The 22,009-nt window shown below is 49.1% G+C and overlaps 1 protein-coding gene across 1 annotated transcript; it reads left to right on the top strand.

The window, feature by feature from the left end:
* Nucleotides 1–51: 51 nt before the first annotated feature.
* On the top strand, nucleotides 52–21,672 carry LOC139315137 (lysophosphatidic acid receptor 6-like). Its single transcript, XM_070941157.1, has 2 exons — nucleotides 52–306; nucleotides 20,112–21,672. The coding sequence occupies exons 1-2, from the start codon at nucleotides 52–54 to the stop codon at nucleotides 21,168–21,170; spliced, it is 1,314 nt and encodes a 437-aa protein (XP_070797258.1). The 3' UTR covers nucleotides 21,171–21,672.
* Nucleotides 21,673–22,009: the final 337 nt, after the last annotated feature.

Here is a 22,009-nt window from a genome sequence, read left to right on the forward strand (position 1 = left end):
CCTCTTTCTTTCCCTTCACTCGTGACTGCTCCGGCTTTGTGACCGTTCTCAATGGCTGTCTTCCCAGCTGTAGAGTTGAAAGCTCTTCGCTGGCGCTACAGAGAATTTGCAGATTTCCTGTCCACTCCAGCCTGTGCCCCCTTTCTTCACCGACCCTATGGGTCAGCTATGGTCCCTTATGGACCCCCAAAACAGCTGAGATATCGATGCTCGCTCCAGAACCCCGAAGTTTGCATCATTCCGCCAAGTCGCAAGCCGCTACAAAACATTTTGAATGACCATTACGCTCCCACTGCATCACCGATGGTGAGTCGGAACGAATCCTGAGGAAATGATGAAGAACAGAATCATCTTTGGAATAAGGGACCTGAACTTGCAGAAGAAACTACTAATCCGAAGGGGAGCCACTTTTGAAGATGTAATTGAAGAAGCCCAGGCTGCAGAGTCGTCCAATAACTCTGCCACCGACATCCGAAAGTTAGGCGGCATCCATCACACCCAAGGGGAACTAGAAAGACAATGGGAGGACCTGAATCTGAGGGGGAGTGTTGTGACCCCGACTCCCGAGCCTGTCCTAACAGAGGAAGAGGACTCAGAAGGTGATGGGGAAGAACTGACAAGGCCTCCCTCTCCAGGACCCTCCTTTCTGGCAATGCCTCAGGTTTCATCCGAAGGCCAAGAGGAACAGCCTGGGATATGCCAGGAGGAAAGCATATGAGAACAACAGCTAGGGAGCGAGGATGATGAATCCTGGCTTGATCCCAGGCAGCATCGGAGGGAGAAGCGTGCGCAGCAACGAAAGAGGTATGGGAGGGCCAGAGATTGAGCTGAGTCACTGAGCCACACCCCACAAGGAATAAAAGTGGGTGTAATTGCTCTTCAGGCTTTGTCACGGTCAAAGTTAAAAACCTGAGAGCCATATCGCGTTACCTGAAATCTGGATTGTACATATTTGGATTGGACCTTGGCTAACTCTTGCTTCGTGGATTACTTTTTTGCTACTGGACCGGACTGAGGATAAACTCTCTCTCGCTTACTGTGAGTGAAAACTGACTTGGCAGGCATTTCGCAGTTTAGTGCCAAAACTCTTATCTGCAAGGGATTCTAGTCTGATTGCATAATAAAACCTTGGCAGGCATGCCTGGTTGTGTGTTTGCCTGTGTAGGGAAGGGGGGACAGAACAGGGAGTCTGATGGAGAAGATGAAGTACACCGTGTCCAGATGGAGAAAAGGGTAAGCTACAAAGGTGCTGACCCTAGGCAGTGTGTTGGGTGTGTGGGTTTCCATGCCAGAGCAGTCTGCAGGTTGAAATAAGCCATTTGTCGCTGGTGCCAGCAGAACGGACACATAGCGGAGGCTTTCAGGGCTACCCAACCGATTCCCTATCAACCAAGACCTCCCACCGCACCAGGAAGGCAAAGCAACCAAAGACTGGGTTTTCAACGGAATAAATGGCAGGAAGAACCATAACCAGAAGCGAGGGGAATTAACCAAATGGCAGTGGGACATTCAGACGTGTGTGATGCAAACAAGTATCACATCACTCTCTCTCTCTCTCTCTCTCTTTTTTTTTATGAAGTTTTATTGAATAAAGAATATATTACATTTCTAACTCTACGGTTTGGCAATGTGTAGTCATCTTGTATATTTACAAATATGGAATCTAATCGATTATCTAAATATACAATTTATATGTGTATTTTGTAAAGTTAAATACAATAATATATGCTGTACCGCGTATGCGAAAAACTAGATAAGGGCTGGAACAACTCATAGATAAGGGCTGCAACAATTCACTAGCAGCTAGGATTGTAGATCTTCCCAAATATGGGCATTGCTTCCATGTATTACTTGTATTTACGTATGCATTACATGAGACATGCTGTAATACATTATTGGCTTATGCTAACAAACCCCTCCTGCCTTTGTTTGTGTTCAATAAAAGAGGCTTCCGGAGTCAGATCTGGGTCGTCTCATCCTGAGAAAACTCATGTCCGTGTCTTTCCTCAATATTGACCTCATGGGCGGCCCACGGAAAACTCAGAGGGCTGAAAAAGTTATTTTTGACTGGTCCTCACACTTTTGACCAGTCCTCGAACTTATGACTGTCCTCACATTTTACATTTTTGCCCTATCTTGTCATCATGGTGAAGAGAAGCAGTTGTGAAATGAGTGACATGGTTGTTAAGAATGCTGCATGGGCATAAATATGAGGATGGTCATAAGTGTGAGGACCAGTCAAAAGTGCGAGGACCTGTCAGAAATGACTTTTTTCAGCTCTCTGGTTAGTCCTTTTGTGCATATGGACTACTCAGAGGGCTGAAAAAGTTATTTTTGACTGGTCCTCACACTTTTGACCAGTCCTCGAACTTACGACTGTCCTCACATTTTACATTTTTGCCCTATCTTGTCACCATGTTGAAGAGAAGCAGTTGTGAAATGAGTGACATGGTTGTTAAGAATGCTGCACGGGCATAAATGTGAGGATGGTCATAAGTGTGAGGACCAGTCAAAAGTGCGAGGACCTGTCAGAAATGACTTTTTTCAGCCCTCTGGTTAGTCCTTTTGTGCATATGGACTACTCAGAGGGCTGAAAAAGTTATTTTTGACTGGTCCTCACACTTTTGACCAGTCCTCGAACTTACGACTGTCCTCACATTTTACATTTTTGCCCTATCTTGTCACCTTGTTGAAGAGAAGCAGTTGTGAAATGAGTGACATGGTTGTTAAGAATGCTGCACGGGCATAAATGTGAGGATGGTCATAAGTGTGAGGACCAGTCAAAAGTGTGAGGACCTGTCAGAAATGACTTTTCAGCCCTCTGAGTAGTCCCTATACACATAGCCATGGCCACCCAGTCACATGACCAGGTAGCCACGCCCACCCAGTCACATGGCCTCCAAGCCACGCCCACACAATAAGCCACGCCCACAATGGTGTCCTTCTTACCAATGTTAAAATCTGTTCACCTTACCCTATAGACATAGCCATGGCCACCCGGTCACATGACCAGCTAGCCACGCCCACCCAGTCACATGACCAGCTAGCCACGCCCACAAAATAAGCCACGCCCACAATGTCCCTCTTTACCAATGTTAAAATCTGGTCACCTTAAACTTAACTGAAGAAAGAATGTTAAACATAGAAGGTTATGATTTGTTATATGGATGGCATGCTTATTTGTTATATGAAAAAAAGTGGATAAAGTGTTTAAGGGTCATATACTTAGAAATGCATTGTTGAGGGTTTGGAAAAAGTACCAATATAAGCTGAACTATAAGATACCTATATGGGCAAATCCCAGACATGCAATAGAAAATATAAGTATAGAGCAAAAAATAGAGGTGATTACTTATAAAGAGCTTCTTCTTTTGGAAAGGGGTAAATTGCAACTGAAATCTCTAGATGAATTAAAAGAAGAAGGGATAATTTATACTTGGTTTCAGTATGGTCAGCTTCAAGCTAGATGGAGGGAGGATCAAAAAATTGGGGTTATGCAAAATGAGGAAAATCTGGTGAAACAGATTAGAGATCAAAGTCAGCTGCATATTAAAAGGTTGTATAATGCATTATTGGAAATAGATTCAGAAACGGAATTGGTTAAGGATTGCATGATAAAATGGGCACAAAACTTTCAGGAACCAGTGATGATGGAAACGTGGGAAAAGATTTGGGTCAGAAATGTTAAATTTACGCAAGCACAAAATCTGAGAGAGAATTTTTATAAAATGTTTTATAGATGGCACTTAGATCCTAAAAAATTATCATGTATGTACCCAAATTTGCAAGCTAAATGTTGGAGATGTGAATGTAATGATGCAACCTATTATCATGTATGGTGGATCTGTAAGAAAATCAAGGCATGTTGGATAAAAATTTGGTGGGTGATGCAGAATATTTTGAAAAGAAGGTTGAAATTTACTCCTCAATTGTTCCTATTGGGTATAACTACGGACTGTACAGTATCAGAGACTAAATTGATTTTGAATCTAATATCAGCAGCTAGGCTGTTGGTAGCACAATATTGGAAGAAGGACTCTTTGCCTACTCTTGAAGAGTGGATATTGAAAGTAACGAACCTAGCAGAAATGGCGAAAATCTCAGCGTACTTGAAGGACTATACACAAGAAAGATATATTTCGGAATGGAGAAGATGGATTGACTATATTCAAAATAAGTATCAGACAAGAAAATATCAAATAGGTTATGAATGAATGTTAAGTATTAGAAGTATTTTGTTATCTGTAGTGGAGTTAAGGTTTCAGGGGGGGAGTTAGTAGTCCGAGGATAAGTAGGTTAATCTATCTTATGATTATTAAATGAAACACCTTGTATTTTGCTCTGGGAAGTCTGGAGGGGAGGGTGGGATGAGGGGAGGGAAAGGGCGGGGGGAATGTGGGGGGGGGGAAGAAAATTTTTGTTTTTTGTAAAACTTTTCAATAATAAAAAAAAGGGATCCCCATGCAGCATGGAGTTGGACACGGGATCATTCTTCACCATCATGTCATGGCAAACACTAAAAGGGCTCATCCCCATCATGGAGAAAAAACAACTCATACCCCAGAGAAACACCTTGATTGACTTCCAAGGGAAAAGCATCCTGGTGCTGGAGAGAGTGACTATGTTAAGGACTTTTGTTGATAATTACCACTGACCATAGTCAACAATATCAGACCCACACTATTGGGCATCGAATGGTTCAAAACCTTGGGCTTAGGGGTGACTGGCATCCACAAGATCCAAGGAAATGAAATCTAGATGCTGCTCGCCTAACTTGGGGATGCCTGTGATGGGAACCTAGGCAAGTATACAAGAAAACCTATATCTTTTAATCTAGACCCCAGTGTTACCCCGATCTGGCTCAAGCCCTGAAAGGTTCTGTTTGCTCTCCAGCCCAAAGTAGATGAGCAATTAGACAAACTAATTGCCCAATGGGTGCTGGAACCGGTTGACCACACCACATGGGAGACCCCAATAGTCACCCCTATTAAGTCAGATGGGTCAATCCGCATCTGCGCGGACTACAAATGCATCCTGAGTGCCACAGAGTGCCTGCCCGATACCAGTCGTGCAACATCTGCTGCACTCATTAGGGAATGGAAAAATATTTGCCAAATTAGACTTAGCACAAGCGTGCCAGCAACTTCCAGTAGATGTCGCCACCACAGAAGTGCAAACCATTGTGACGCACCACGGGGCATCACAAGGAGATAAGGAGAATCCAAAATCCAAGACCTTAGTGCCTTCCGCCGTGCCCTTAAAACCCACTTTTTCCAGCAAGCCGGGCTGGCTTAAGAAGAAATTTTAAATGTTTTAATTGGTTTGTATTTTTAATTTTGGGCCAAATTTATATATATTTTAATTGTTTTTTAATATTTGTATTTTATGTTTTTTAATTCTGGCTGTACACCGCCCTGAGTCCTCAGGGAGAAGGGCGGTATATAAATTTAAAATAAATAAATAAAATAAATTTAACCACCATTAGGACTTACCCACAGCTCCTCATCCCAGGCCACCTGAACCAGCCAGGAGGATTAGGGATCTAATTCACAGTTGGCTGTACTTAAAGTCCTGAGAACCTTCTAGTTCGTCAGGATCAAACTGTTCTCAGAGAACTGGGTAAGCCTGTTCCCCTTGCATCTCCAAAGGATCTGTGCTCTACTTGGTCTCCAACTGTGAATGGATCTGAGCAGTGGTGGGTTGCCCCCGGTTCGCACCAGTTCTATAGAACCGGCAGTAAAACCGGCAGGAGGCTCTGCCCACTGACCCCTACGTCATCAAAATGCTTCTGCGCATGCGGCTCTGTTGCGAACCAGTAGTAAAGTTAAGTAGAACCTACCCCTGGATCTGAGCAATTTCACCTGGGAAAAATGGACTCTTTCGTCAGCTTCTTCCATCTTCCAGGGTGTGTTTCTTGAGGGTCTGGGGACTTGGAAGTATCCGCCTTAACAAGAAGACCCTAGCCCACATCTTTACTCAGCTGCACACTCTCTGTTTGTATTCCTTCCTTCCATGCTCCTGAAATCACTATTTCCACAGAGACAAAACAGCATCTGAGGTCTCCTGGTTTCTCCTGGTCACTTATTCAGATTTCGCCATCTAAAATCAGCAATTGGCCCATCGCCTCCATTGACATTTTCTTGCTATTGACATATTTGAAGGAATTCGTCTTCCTAAATTTTGCCTGTCTTGCCAACCTTTGCTCATGTTCTACCTACCTTCTACCTTCCTGGCCTCATCCAGACTTTTCTGGACAGAGGTTTTGTAGAGGTCTCTACTTGTAGAGCCCCTCTCTTCATTTTCCATAAGTATATTTTCTTAGTCTTAGTTTTTTCCTTCTTGTGAGCTGCTTGTCCAACCCCATCAGCTTCTTTAGAAGATTTTCTTTTTCACTGACATTGTCTGATGTGATGCCATCCTTAATTCCCTTTTCAAAAAATCCCAACTGGCTGCAAAACCTTTGCTCTTAAGGTTTTCTTCCCAGAATACCTTATTTACTGTTTCTCTTGGTTTATCAAAATTTGCCTTCCTAAAATCCATAGTTCGAGTGTGATCACTTTCTACCTAGTTTTGTTTCCAAAAAAAATCAGGAGATTGTACACATGAGAAGGGGAGGCAAAGAAACACAAAGGAGTGGTGGTGGTGGTGGTGGTAGGTGGGGAGGAGAAAGGGAGGTGGTGCTGATATTGCTGATGTGTCTTCCTTCCTTCCTCCCTGCTGCTTGTTCTGGACTTTCCTCTTTTAGCCCAAAAAGAAAACTTGTGAGTGCACACAGACCTCTTGCGCAATTCTGGGCATTTCTGGCTTGCCACAGAGAACTGGGCGGGGATGTATGGGGAGAGTGAATGAGAAAGGGGTGCTGCTACTGAGTTGGTCTCTCCCCCCCAAGGTAACGGCTTTTGGGTGGGAGAATCTGAAGAGTCCAGCACCGAAGCTCACCTTTTGCTCTCCCCCTGACAACAGCCAGATAAGGAACAGGGAAGGGACTGGCTGGGGAGCTCTTTGGGCTTTCCCCCTCCCGGAGCTGGAAGGGGGCAGGTCCCAAACGAGTCTTCCTGGAATCTGCGGGGATGTGTGTGTGTGTGTGTGAGAGAGCTGGGGGTGAGGTTACAGCAGGCCAGGGGAGCAGCAGGCAGTCGACAGTCCTGGCACAACAGGACACAACAGAAGCAGTCACCTCCATGGAGCTCCCAGAGGTATGGGCAAGTGGGAAGGAGGGTGACAATGATGAAGGTCACCTGCTAGGACCCCACAATTCTTGGAGAGGAATAGAGGGTGGAATGGGGGAGGGTTCAGGCCAGACTGCACGTCTGCCAACCACTTTTGATGCCAACCCCCCCCCCCCCCCAATCCCACCCTCTGTTCTTTGGATGGGAAAGTTCTCAGCACTCTGGACAGCTGGGAAGAAAAGTTGCTCCCTCATCTCCCACTTTGTCCTCTTGGAGAAAAAGGAAGGCCAACAGTCCTCCCTCCATGACACCCCCCCCCAGCCTTGTGCTGCTGTCAAGCTCTATAGCAAACCCCCCCTCCTATGGCTTAGCCTTTAATGGGGAAAGGAGGAGTGGCAGCTTCAGAGCCTTGGGAGTGGCCGATCCTGACCCTTTTCTGTTCACTGGGCTCTGGGACTTCATTTGAAAAGTTCATGGCTGTTGCCATGTTGCAGCTGCCAGACAAGCTTAAGGATTCCTGCTTTTCTGTACCTGGGGATGGTGGAGTGGGGGGAACCCTCAGCTGCCATGGTTTCCTCAGGGAGTTTGCATGTTTAGGAGAAGCTTCAAAAGTTGAATATTGCTTATCATTTTCCTGGTGGCAGCTGGCCCTTTGGTCAGGTGAAGCCCAAAGCATTCATGTTTTTTCCCCAAATACCTGGACTTCATCAAGTCCAGTTCGTTCCCACAGAGAGGGTCTCCTCAGGGTGCCATCAGCCAAGTTATGTCGGCTGGTGACACCCAGGGGGAGGGCCTTCTCTGTGGGAGCCCCAGCCCTGTGGAATGAACTGCCCCCGGAAATACGTAAGATCTTCGACCTCCGGATGTTTTGCTGCGCACTGAAGACCCTGTTGTTCCGCCAGGCAGGGCTATCAACATAATAATTTTAAATTGGGGTATTTTAAATTTTTGGGGTTTTAAATTGGCCAAATCTATTTAATTATTTTAATTTTTAATTATTGTTGTGTCCTGTGTTTTTAAATTGGCTGTACACCGCCCTGAGTCCTTCGGGAGAAGGGCGGTATAGAAATAAAATTATTATTATTATTATTATTATTATTATTATTATTATTATTATTATTATTATTATTATTATTTATTGGTTAATTTTTAGTGAGATTCACAGCCTTTGAGGCTGGTTAATAGCTCAGCAGCTCGAGTCCTAACCAAGGACCTAGGAACTGTTAAGGTATCGTCGGAGGATGTAAGCTGTTCCGAGTAAGGTGGTTTTTTGTAGAGTCAAAATGTTCAAGTCCGGCAAATTTAGAATTTCTAAATAGTGGGGTAGCCCTTTGGGTATTGCTCCGAGGGCTCCAATTACAATCGGGACAACACACGATTTCTTTTTCCACAGTCGCTCAACTTCAATTTGTAAGTCCCGGTACTTTGTGATTTTTTCTTGCTGCTTATCTTCAATTCGTGCATCACCAGGTATTGCAATGTCAATGAACCATACTTTTTTCTTTTCAACTATTGTTATGTCAGGTGTGTTGTGGACCAAGTGCCTGTCAGTCTGAATCCTAAAGTCCCACAAGATCTTGAGTTTCTCATTCTCTAAAACTTTCTCAACCTGATGTTCCCCGTGGTTTTTGCTGTACTCAAATCCAAACTTCTGGCACAATTTCCAGTGAATGATTTTAGCAACACGGTCATGGCGTTGTAGGTAGTCAGTTTGTGAAATTTTGCTGCACCCACTGATCAGGTGGTCAACTGTCTCTTCATTTTCATTGCAGAGGTGGCATTTGCTGTTGGTGGTAACATGTTGAATTTTTGCCTTCATACAGTTTGTGGCTAGGGCTTGTTCTTGAGCTGCCAAAATAAAGCTTTCTGTTTCTTTTTTCAATACTCCTGATCTTAACCAGTTCCAAGTTAGTTTCTGGTCAAATACTACTTTTCAAGTATTGGCCATGCAGAGCTTTGTGTTTCCAATTTTCAGCTCGCTGCTCAATTAGGATTACAGCAATAGAGAGGGATGAAGGAATGGAAATTAGAGTAGGAGTGAGGGTAAGAGAGGGAGGAAGAGAGGAGGAGAAGGAGAAAGAAAGAGGAAGTAGGGAGGAGAAAAAGAGGGTGGGGGGAAGAGAAAGTAAGAAGGAAAGAAAAGAGAGAGGTGGTAGGTTTGAGGAGAAAGATTGCTGTACAATAAAAAAGATGAAAGGGAAGAAAGCCAACCCCAAGCAAATATAAAGATATTAAGATAAAGAATGAATTGTTAAACTTTAAAGAATAAAAGAGAACAAATATGAATAAATAGCAATAATTAGAAACACACATACAAACATACAATGTATTTTCTTTGAACAGAATATTTGGCTGGTTCACAAATTTAAACAGTGTTTAAATTTGAATTTGATTAAGATTAGAGATGAGGATGAAGGGTAATATTGGTTTTTTTAAAAAATAGATGAGGAATAAATATGGCAAAAAGGAAATATAGAAATTGTAAATTTAATTGAAATGACTAAACGTTTAGCTCTTGAGCATGTTACAACACCTGGAGGCTGTGGGGGTCTGGATGGAGGACAGTGGGCTTTGGCTGAACCCTGGTGGAACAGCTGTGAATACGTGGAGTCTTGGGATCCAGAGATTTCTCATTCTTAATCCTGGATGTCTGCCCCAGATAGACCCAATGCAAAATTTACTTAGAACAAAGAAAACTGACTGCAGGAAAATTCCAAACATGTTTAAACTCAATTACTGATGATTTGGCCAGTGCTTCCGCTGGAAGTTGGTTCTAAGTTTCCACTACTCTTTCTGTGAAGCCACCCTTTCTGACATGACGTTTGAACTTTCCTCCTGTCTGAGGTTATGCCTCCCCGGGATCTTGATTTTTGCGTAATATTGAAAATGCTGCCTTCTAGAACTTTATTCTGTTATATTCTAATTTGGGGTTTCTCCTAGACTTCTAGATCTCCTGACTCCTGCTCAAGGAATAGGTGGCTTTTGTGGCTAGGAAACCGTTTGTGCAACTTTGTGCGTTGCACCAATTGTCCCTTCTTTTGGATCATGAGGCCCAGTACACAATCAATAATGCCCTGTTAATCTTGTGTTTGGATTATTGCAACACACACTATATGGGCAGAGTAGCTATTATTGCACTATATGGGCAAGAAGCTATTATTGGTCCAGAATGCAGCAACCTGAACAGGAACAACTGCAAACCCCATCAGCCAAGGAATTTAAGGTGGCAGGGTCTAGGAGAAGAACCTTCCCCCTCTCATCCCCCCAGCCCGTTCTTTGGAACCTCTTGCCTCACCTGGCTCTGCAGTTGGCCTGGGACCCTGATAGGGAAGTTGTAGGCTGGAGGTGGTTGGTGCAGTGATAGAGAAGGCATTTCCCCTGCTTCACCCTAAACTCGTCTTTTACTCTGCTTTTAATCTTTTGTAACCTTAATTGGTAGTGGTTTCTATATTTCTATTTTGTATTGTATTGTAAGCTGTCTAGATCAAAGGTGGTATTCAGCCAATTCGCACTGGTTCGTGCGAACCATTGATGGAAATTTGGCCAAGGTTGTTGAACCGGTAGTGATGGCCGGCTGGCCATACCCCCAAACCGGTCCCCCGGTCGCCACTCGCTCACCCCACCTGCCATGTTCGTCACCGCCATGTTCTTCACGCACGCGTGTCCCATTGCCTTGCAAGTCCAATGGGATGCGCATGCATGAAGAACATGATTTTTTTTTTTTTAATTTGATTTATATGCCGCCCTTCTCCGGAGACTCAGGGCGGCTTACAATGCATTAAGCAATAGCCTTCATTCTTTTGTATATTTTATACAAAGTCAGCTTATTGCCCCCACAAACTGGGTCCTCATTTCACCTACCTTAGAAAGGATGGAAGGCTGAGTCAACCTTGAGCCTTGGAGAGATTCGAACCAGCAGAAATTGCAGGCAGCTGTGTTAATAACAGGGTGCACTAAACCACTGTACTATCAAGGCTCATCATGATGATGACGGCAGTAGCTATTTCCGTGATCTCTGGTACTTTTTGGTGGTCTGCGGCCAACTGCCGCCTCTTTAACAGCTGCTTTGTGCCTGTGGTGGCTGGCTGGGGGTCACCAAAAACTCTGCTCAGCTTGCCTTCTGGACCCTGGACCAGCCGCCATGGAAGGTAAGCAGCCCAAAGAAAGAGGCAGTGGTGGGGGAGGAAGTGGGGGCTAGGGCCGGGGCCACTAAAGGAGGGGAAACAGGGGTGACTGGCGAAGGGAGTGCGGGGGTAGATAGGTGGAAATTGCGAACCTTTTCCTACCTTTTCCTGTGGGCGTGGCTAGGGGGGGTTATGTGACTGAGTGGGCATGGGCGTGAGTGATGTCAAGTTGGCCACGCTCACTCAGTCACATGCCCCCCACCTAGCCACGCCCACCCAACCGGTAGGGAAAATGTTTGAAACCCACTACTGGTCTAGATCCTAAACCCTATCTTTAATTTTCTTTTGCTACAGGAAGTGGGGGTAAATGTTACTTCTAGCTTTCCTTGCAATCTTTAGTTTTCCTAGCTCAGCAGATATTAGGGACTATTTGTTGGTATGCCTTCTTGGAAATTGCACCCGTCTTCCACTTCCTGTTAATCTTTTCTTTGCACTTTTAAGCAACTTCAAACTTCCTCTTGGCTTGTAACTTAATTAAGCGCTCCTTATGCATCCAGAACGTGTCTCTATCCTGAGTCCCATCTTTGTCCTCACTGGAAAGATGTCGGATTGATTGCACTTTTATTCCCTTATGCTTGAGAAATTACCATCTCTCCTGATTTTTTTGCCCATGGGTTCTCATCCAGGACTTCTTTAAGCTTACTGAAACCAGCTGCCCTGAAGCCCAGTGCATACCTGTGCTTCTGTGTTCCTTTCTTGGTCACTTTCTTCCAGGCTTCCCTCCGCTTTTCCCACTCCAGGCAGCAGGATCAGAGCAAGGAGTCCCAGTCCACCCCCTCGTTCCTTCTTCAGCCTTCTGGAGAGTGAAACCAGCCACAGAACCACCCAGGGAGACCTGGCTATCTTGGCCAAGCTAGTTGTCCAGCAAGGGTCCCAAGAACTGAACTTTCCCATTTGGGCTAAGTCTCTCCTCCATGGGAGTTTTGTAATCAGGTCCTGTAGTACCTCGCTACAATAACCCATTTGTTTCTTGCCTCCTCTCTGTTCTGCCTTGAATGTTCTTGTGTTCAGATTCACAGATGTCAATACATGTGAGAGAAAAGTTATCTCATGGTTTGCTGTGTGTTATGTCCATATAAGGGCATCCGCCCTGATTGGCTGCCAGCCATCGGGCGGGAGATTTGAATCCCTGTCTAGGGGCGGTGCGTCTGCCGGGAGCGAATATAAGGAGAGCTCCGGCAGCGCGCCAGCAGTCTTCTTTTACTTGTTACTATGTAAATAAAGTTGTTACATGTATCGAGCTGGTCACGTCTTCTGTTCCTGCGCCTGATCTAACACTGGCGACGAAGGACTAGAGAAGAGAACCTGAGAAAGACTCACGGCACGATCGCCCAAAGAGCTGAAGTCACCTCACCACAGCGAATTCCAGAATGGCTACCCCGCAAGCCCCGATGACCGCGCTGAACCCGTTCGATCCATCCCGGGAGAAGTGGAGGTCATACATGGTCCGATTCCGGCAGTTCCTGCGAGGCAATGGATACCAGAACCTCGATGATGAGAGGAAAAGAGCCCTCTTCCTGGCTCATTGCGGATCGGACGTCTTAGAGATGGCGATGGACCTCGTGGCACCTAGGGACATCGAGGAGATGTCCTGGAATGACCTGCAGGACGTCTTACAGGAGCACTATGCACCTACAGGCACCCCCATCGCAAACAGGTTCACCTTCCAGCAAAGAAACCAGCGGGAAGGTGAATCCATCAAAGAATTCGTGGCAGCGCTCCGCCAACTCGCTGCCAACTGTGAGTTCGACAATGTGGACAATGCCATCCGGGACCGCATTGTGTTTGGAATGCGAGATGTGGGGCTGCAGAAGAAATTCCTCAGCAGGAAGAAGATTCCGCTTAAAGACGTCCTCGACGAGGCAACAGCGGCGGAAACGTCCGAACAAGCAGCCGCTGCAATGGTAAAAGCAAGAGGGATCCATAAGATCCACAAGTCGGGCCCAACCTCATCGGACGAGGCAACCACTCAATCCGAGTCTGATGAGGAAATGGCCATCCACAAGGTGTCCCGCCCTCCCAGGCGGGAAACCCCACCGCATGGCGACCGCGGAGAACAATGCGGCAGCTGCAGAGGCGACCACCCCAGAGCGACCTGCAGATGGAGGGACGCGACCTGCCGCCGATGCCTGAAGAGGGGCCACATCGCCGAGGCCTGCAGAGCCACAGACCCAGCCCCGGAGCCGCCCAGACCGCGATTCCGGGAAAATCGCAAAGATAACCAGAGGACATCCAAACGGTCCTCAAACCAGTCCCGGCGCGGGGAGGAGGAATATCCCCGAAACAGAACGGTGCACCAGACCACCACCATTGCTCACACAAGCGACGAGGGGACCACCAAGTTCCACGTGACGCTGCTAGCAGAGGGGTCTCCGTGCAAGATGGAGGTAGACTCCGGATCCGCCTTCTCCATCATGGACTGGCAGCACCTACAACAGCTGAAACCGGCATACAAAAGGACCCAGCTGAAAGCCCCGAAAGACAAACTTGTGGACTTTAATGGAAACCCCATCGACATCCTAGGCAGAGCAACCATCCATGTGAAGTACAACGACTTCGATGGAAAGCTGCCCATCACCATCGTGCAGCACAGCCGACCGAACCTGCTGGGCGTGGAGTGGTTCAAGCCTCTAGGACTTTCACTTCAGGGCATCCACGAGATCCGCAGGGACGAACTCGACTCCATCATCGAAGAGTTCAAAGAAGTCTTCGATGGTAAGCTGGGGAAATTTGTGGGGAGGCCAATCTCTTTTAATCTGGACAAGGGAATCACCCCAATCAGGCTTAAGCCCCGCCGAGTTCCATTTGCCCTGCGGCCGAAAGTAGATGAACAGCTGGATAAGCTGATCGCCCAGGGCGTACTGGAACCGATCGATCATGCCTCATGGGAGACCCCCATTGTGACCCCACTGAAGCATGATGGGTCTGTGCGCATCTGTGCTGACTACCGTTGTACCATCAACAAGGCGTTGGCACAGAGCGCATACCCAGTCCCAGTGGTGCAACACCTGCTGCATTCCCTGGGATCTGGATCAATTTTCGCGAAACTGGACCTGGCCCAGGCTTACCAGCAACTGCCAGTGGATGACAAAACAGCGGAGGCTCAGACAATTGTCACGCACAGAGGGGCATTTAAATGTAACCGCCTCCAATTTGGAGTCAGCGCTGCCCCTGGCATATTCCAATCCATGATGGAACGCCTTCTCCAAGGCGTTCCAGGGGTGGTGCCTTACTTCGATGATGTGCTCATCTCCGGTGACTCGAGACCCCAGCTCCTTGAAAGGCTCAGGCTTGTCCTGCAGCGATTCAAGGACAAGGGTTTGAGGGTCAGGCGGGACAAGTGCATCATAGGAGTACAGGAAGTCGAGTTCCTGGGCTTCCTCATTGATAGCACAGGCATACACCCCACCAAATCAAAAGTGGAAGCAATCCATGAAGCTCCAAGCCCAAAAAACAAAACAGAGCTTCAGGCTTTCCTTGGGTTGCTCAACTTCTACGCCATTTTCTTAAAACAGAAAGCCACAGTTGCTGAGCCACTCCACCGCCTGCTGGGGAAATCGGCTTCCTGGAAGTGGGGCCAGGAAGAGGAAGCGGCATTCCGGGCCATCAAAGGACTATTGACGTCCAAAAGCGTCCTCATCCAGTACAGCGAGACGCTCCCCATCAGACTGACCTGCGACGCGTCGCCTTACGGGGTGGGGGCAGTCCTCAGCCACGAACTGCCCAATGGCTCGGAAGCCCCAATCGCGTACTTTTCAAAGACTATGTCCGGCGCAGAACGGAACTATAGCCAGCTGGACAAAGAAGCCCTGGCCATCGTGGCTGGAGTGAAGCGCTTCCATGAATACCTCTACGGAAGACGTTTCACCATAGTCACAGACCACAAGCCTCTCCTGGGACTCCTCGCGGGCGACCAACCAACCCCGACCTTCATGTCCCCAAGAATGACGAGATGGGCCATCTTCCTAGCTGGCTACTCCTATAGGCTCGTGCACCAGCCAGGCACAGCCATAGGGAACGCTGACGCCCTCAGCAGATGCCCGTCGAGGAAGCCGGTCGAGGACCCAGCCCCCACGCTCCACCTACTTCACATTGATGACGACGCCAGCTGCCCGGTGTCATCCGCAGATGTGGCCGTCCACACCCAAAAGGACCCCACACTCCGCCAAGTGAAGTCCTGGATCCTCAGAGGGTGGCCAGCGGAAAAGCCAGAGGAAAGGTTCAGCCCGTTCGCAAGGAAACAGGAGGAGCTGTCCACCATCAAAGGCTGCCTGCTATGGGGAGACAGGGTGCTGATTCCAGGCACCCTGCAACGGCGGACGCTAGAAACCTTACACAAGGGGCACCCGGGCATCGTCCGCATGAAGGCCCTGGCACGGAGTTATGTCTGGTGGCCCTCCATGGACAAAGACATTGAACAATGGGTCTCCAGATGTGACCCGTGCCAAGAAGTTCGCCCAGCGCCGCCACAATCCGAAGTCGCGAAGTGGGAGACCCCCAGCAACCCCTGGTCGAGGATCCACATTGACTTCGCGGGTCCGATGCAAGGGCGACACCTCCTCATCGTGGTAGATGCCTTCTCCAAATGGCTCGAGGTGGTGCCGATGGCATCTACCACAACTGAAGCAACCATCCGAGCCCTGCGCCGCCTGTTTGCCACACACGGCCTACCGGATGTGCTGGTCTCAGACAACGGCCCCCAGCTCACATCCCTGGCCATGGAGTCCTTCCTGGCAGGACTGGGCATCCGCCACGCCCTGTCCGCCCCTTACAGGCCGGCCGGAAACGGACAAGCCGAACGCATGGTCCGGCTGACCAAAGAGGCCCTCACCAAGATGGGCCCGGGGGACTGGCAAGAGCGCATAGACAACTTCCTCCTCACACAGCACATCACGCCACACGCCACCACCCACAAGAGCCCGGCCGAACTGTTGATGGGCAGAAGGTTGAGGTCACCCTTGGACCGGCTGCACCCCCAATACAGCCCGGAAGTGACCGCAACCGCCAGCCGCCCGCTTCGCGCCTTCAGCAAAGGAGATTCAATCTTCGCGCTGAATTTCAGCGGCTCTCCTAAGTGGCTGAAGGGGAAAATTGCCAGCACAACCGGGCCCAAATCCTACATCGTTGAGTTGGAAGATGGACAGTTCACGAGACGCCACATCGACCAACTCCGAAAAAGGTGGGGGGGGGCACATGAAAACCAGCCTGACGAGGGAGGCCTACAACACCCCGACGAGGTACGCCTCCAACACCCCGGCGAGGTAGGCCTACCACACCCAGACCAGGTAGGCCTACAACACCCCGACGAGGTAGGCCTACAACACCCTGACGAGGTAGGCCTACCACACCCCTGCGAGGCAGAGCAGCACCACCCCGACAAGGTTGGCCCAGCCCACTACCAAATGCTGTCACACCGGCAGCCCAGCGAGGTAGACCGGGGCCAACCGCACGGGGGATGGCACCACCAACCCAGCCAGGTGGGCACCGGGCACGGCAAGGCCAAGGACCACCAACCCAGCCCGCAGGTAGACCGGGACCTGCCCAGAGGAGGAGCAGCGCACCCCACCAGTTACAGCAGCCCATGCCAGCCCAGCAAGGGAGACTGCAGTCCCAGGCGAGTAGACCGGGACCCATCCAAGACGGGCACCCCCAAACCTATGGGCAAGGGTGGCACTCGACTCCCCGGCGAGAGGGACCCCCGCCCATCACAAGAGGCAGCCAGGAAACAACACCCCGACCCGGATGACCCCAGGCACCACCCAACGGTAGACCAGGGACTAGGGGGAAGGGAAAGCCGACAACAACCCGGCCAGGTAGGCCTGCACCACCCCGGCAAGGGAGACCTCCGCCGCCCCGCAGAGGTAGTGCCGCAACAACAGCCCGACCAGGTCGACAACCACCGACCAGACAGGGTAGACCAACGCCAGCCCGACCTAGCAGACCAACACCACCCCTGCGAGGTCGGACAACGCAACACGGGCCAGCACCTCCCGCAGCCGGCGGGCCGGTCCAGAGGGCACCAAACAGAACCACCACCCACCCGGCACCAGGCCGAACCGCAACCGAACCGCAGCGCCCGGGAGACCAGGGAGGAGCAAACGATGGACTTACTGAGACTCAGACGCTCTTCCCGGGTCGGAACCGAGCCACCGAGACGAGGAAACAGATCCACAGGCCAGGAAGAAGACCACCAGAACCAGCCACCCAAGGTCTGCGGTCCGGCCGGAGGCGCTGGGGGTGACCCCGCTCACTCGACAGCCGAACCAAGCCCGGTTCCGGAGAGGGAGCCCGGAGACGACAGAGCCCCGTCCATCCAGGTCGGAGACGGAGAACAAGTGAGACTGCGCAGGTCAGCTAGGGTGCCGAGGCGTCCTACGTACCTGCGCGACTACGTGACTTTTGTAAACGAGATTGACAGTTCAGACTAAGGGGGGAGGAGTGTTATGTCCATATAAGGGCATCCGCCCTGATTGGCTGCCAGCCATCGGGCGGGAGATTTGAATCCCTGTCTAGGGGCGGTGCGTCTGCCGGGAGCGAATATAAGGAGAGCTCCGGCAGCGCGCCAGCAGTCTTCTTTTACTTGTTACTATGTAAATAAAGTTGTTACATGTATCGAGCTGGTCACGTCTTCTGTTCCTGCGCCTGATCTAACACTGTGTCTATTGATTGGCTTTGATTGGCTTCTGGTTCAAATGTTTGAATGGACCAATCAGTGCGTAGCTATTGACTCTGAGTTTCCCGTGCTTTGTAGCTGATACTCACTCAGTATATAAGGAACTGCTCTCCAGCAGGAAGCATACACGCCAGCTAGCAAGCAAGCAAGCTCACACGCACACGCACTCGTGCACGCTTGCATCTACTTAGCATCTTGCCTGGGTCAGAGACAAAGAGCTGAAGTCACTGATGCCTCCTCCTGAGGAAGGAAGACCTGAAGAGCTGAATGAACATTGCTGAAAGTCAGATGACTACTGATATTCTTTTGTAGATTTTGTTTTGTTGTTTTTATTAAACTAGTTTGTTTTAAACTCCTCTCTGACTCGTCTGTTTGGTGCATTTGTAAGCGGATAAGGTTACGGTCTACAAAACCTCCACGACAATACATAAGTGAGCTTCCTCTCTAGTCTGGCTTGTTCCGTGATACTCTTCATTCCTTGCTTTCCACTGCTGGATTTCATCTCAGAGGCTCCACAAAGGCCTACAGAGTCACATTTGCCTACTGCATAGCTTTTGTCAAAGAGGCTTTTGCATGACAGAAAAAGAATATGATGACCAGGGGCTGGGCACGGAAGCAACACAGCAGGAACGAAGACTTAACTCCCTTTATTGCTCCAACTTTCCTCCAACAGTCCCACCATTCACTGCAAGTTCAGGAGCCAATCTCTAAACATGCACCTCCAGTAGTTCCTGGCTGCTATTAGTCCAGGGGAGCAGCACAGTTCTGAGAGCAGCCACAGTTCAGGGAATTTAGTTCCAGGGAGTCCTCGTCACAGGAAGAGTTCACTGGGACTGCAACACAGCCCAGAGTAGAACTGTGTTGCTGCGAACTGAGACATAGCCAGGCCAGGCAAGCAGGGCAAGCAGGGCAAGGCAAGGCACAGCATGTGAGACAGGAGAAAGGCTATGCTTGTTCCCAACAATTGCCCCTCCCAACGGCATCTCTTTAAACCTCATTCCCCAGGTGAGCTTTGTGAAGAGGGCGGGCGCCCTCCTTCCGAGTCGGGTTGCCCTGCGCTGATCCCACTTCCTCTCCATTCTCCACACTCAGGGATGGGGAGGGGAAGGTAATTGTTCATCACTGGAGCTCCATTGCTCCTCTGCTCTGCTTCCTGCCCTCTCCTCCCCTATCGCTTGGTCGTCTTGCGTCCTCTCTCCTTCACTGGCGACCCTTCCCAGGTGTGCTGCTTAGACAGTAAATAGATAGTTTAGTAACATTTGAGGCAGAACACCAGGCCTGAGTGACCTGGAACTGCCTCGTCCTGCTCCTGTGGTTGCTCCTCTGTCACCCCTAGCTCTGTCTCATCCTCCTCCTTGGATCCAGGCTCCAATGGGGCCATGACACAGAAGAACTAAACTGCATTACCAACCCTTGTCAAGCTGTTGACAAGCCCCTTGAACAACAGGAATATACTAGACTATTTTGTCCATTTGGGCCACAATGCCACAAGGGCAATCCAAGTTGTGGGTTTTTTTTTTTACTTCCTAGGAAGAGAACAAAATAGATTGTTTTGGTTGTAAACCCAATCAATAGGAATATTAATTATGTAAAATTATTTATTTGTCTGGTTATTTCTTTGTTGATTCAATCTTGCTTGTGTACGGTAGGATTGTAGGGTAGGGTCATTTGTCCAGAGTGGTATAGGGTCTCCTGCTTGAACAGGGGGGTTGGACAGGACCTCCAAGTTCCCTTCCAACTTTTTATTTTGTATAAACCTCTGGGTATCATCTGTCAGCATGGGTTTAAGCACTTCTGGTGTGCTGAGTTATAGTTACAGTGTACTCAGTTACAGATCTCTTTCCTTGCTGTCCAAATTGAGGCAGGTGGTCATGGGAATGTGGGAATGTGTTAAATCAACAAATATTAGCCATCGCTCCATGATTCTGAGTTAAGCGAGGCATCTGAGGTCCGGCTTCCGTGGTCAGCCAGACCTTCAAATTTAGCATAAAGGCAAAGGAGCCTGGGAAAGGGTGCTGAGTTGGAGGAAATACAATGAACACTAAATGTACACTAAATGCTATAATGCTTTTCTTTCTGTCCCAGTTGCCGCCACAGAACCACTCCGGACTGCCTTCTAATAACACGTCTCCCTGCTCGGAGAGTGCAGACTTCCAGTACATCCTGTTTCCTGTGGTGTACAGTTTGGTCTTCCTCCTTGGCCTGGGGGGGAATCTCTTTGTGTTGGGTTACTTCCTCCGGACCAAATCAGCCATTGCCCCGGCCAATGTCTTCCTGGTGAACCTGGCCACTCTTGACTTGCTCTTTGTGCTGACCTTGCCCTTCCGCATCACTTACCACGCCCGCCATAATGACTGGACTTTTGGCGAAGCCCTCTGCAAAATCACCGGCTGCCTCTTCTTCGCCAACCTCTATGGCAGCTCCCTCTTCCTGGCCTGCATCTGCCTCGAGCGCTATGTAGCTGTCGTCCATCCGCTGAAGCACCTCCAGTTCCGGCAGCTGCGTTACCGCCTGGTGGCTGCTCTGGGCGTGTGGCTGGTCCTCATCACGGCCATCCTGTTCCTGGCCCTCCGTGGGTCCCTGACCAGCCCCTTCGCCGATGGCCGCACCGCCTGCCTTGAAAACTTCTCCTCCAGTTCCTGGAAGGGGCGCATCTCGGGCATCAGTATCTTTGCTGCCGTGATTGGCTTCTTGCTGCCTCTTCTTTTGATCGGTGTCTGCTACCCGCTGATTGCCTGGCGCCTCCTGGCTTCCCCTGGATTGCAGGCAAGCTCCCGAGCAGCGAGACGCAAAGCCCTGCGGACGGTGCTGGTGGTCCTTGGGGTTTTCCTGGTCTGCTTTGCACCGTATCACATTGTGCAGCTGGTGCACACATTGGGCCGGGTGGGTGTCCTGGGTGACTGCACCCTCGTCCGCACCACCTACGTGGCTCGTCGCATCACTATGGCGCTGACCAGCCTCAATGCCTGCCTGGATCCACTGGTTTATTATTTTGCTGCCGAGCGATTTGCTCGGCAACCAGGCTGGTGGAAGTGTGGCTGTTGTCAGCCAGAGAGCCCCCAACGACCTCTGGGGCTCCCCAGGTTGATTGCCAGCAAGTCTTCTTCTTCTGGAGAAGCCACAAGGGCTGGCACAGAGCAGTGAGCAGAGAAAATCTGTCCCTCGACTTGACAGCCTTGTCTGTTCACACCGGGTGAGAGGAACAGAGACACATCACAGTTACACAGATCTCAAATTAGTGCTTGTACCAGGAACGGACCAGAAATGAGCAAGCAAAGGACACTCAAGATGGTGCTTATGTGCTGCCTTCACCTAATTCCAGGAAGGGTCCTTTGAACACGATCTGCCTAAGGACGCGACGGGTCTCCATCTCTTTCCCCGCTCCCTTCATTGTGAGGCTCTTCTCATGGGGGTTGCTCTGCTGTGTCTGCTGGGAATGATTAGGGTAGGGATAGATACTGTTAAAATCATTTTTTCTTATTCAAACCCCTTTTAAGTAGAGGAGGGTAGATGAGGCTTTTAATTTTGGAGCTGTTTAGAGGCCTCACCTTGCAGGCCCCAACCCCAGACTCTCGTTTGATGGGAGGAAAAAGACGGTCCTTGGATGAAGCAGAATCACTGAACCCCAACCCCTGCTTTTACTCTTTTTGGCTGCCTTCTAAAAATAAATATTTTACTTTTGTGAGAAAATGTTTGTAAGGGCAAAAAAATCAGAAGGAATATTATGAGCTGCAATTTGCTAATTAACCTGGAAAATGTTACATATAATATAGCTACAATTTATGTGGTGACAATCAAAATTTTCAAACCAATAACGTAGCATGCTAAGATTTGGGCAAAAGCGCTGAAAAAAGGGGTTAAGGGTGAAGGCTAGAGTTACAGGTGTTAGTGCTATGGTTTGGGTTGGGTTTAAGGGCTAGAATTAGGGTTTTGGTTAAGGGATAGGGTTAGGGTAGGGATTATTGTTAAGGGTTAGAGGTTAG

This window comes from Pituophis catenifer, unplaced genomic scaffold, assembly GCF_029215685.1.
Source record: "Pituophis catenifer annectens isolate HBS135680 unplaced genomic scaffold, rPitCat1.0.hap2 SCAF_3, whole genome shotgun sequence".
Classification (NCBI taxonomy): Eukaryota; Metazoa; Chordata; class Lepidosauria; order Squamata; family Colubridae; genus Pituophis; species Pituophis catenifer.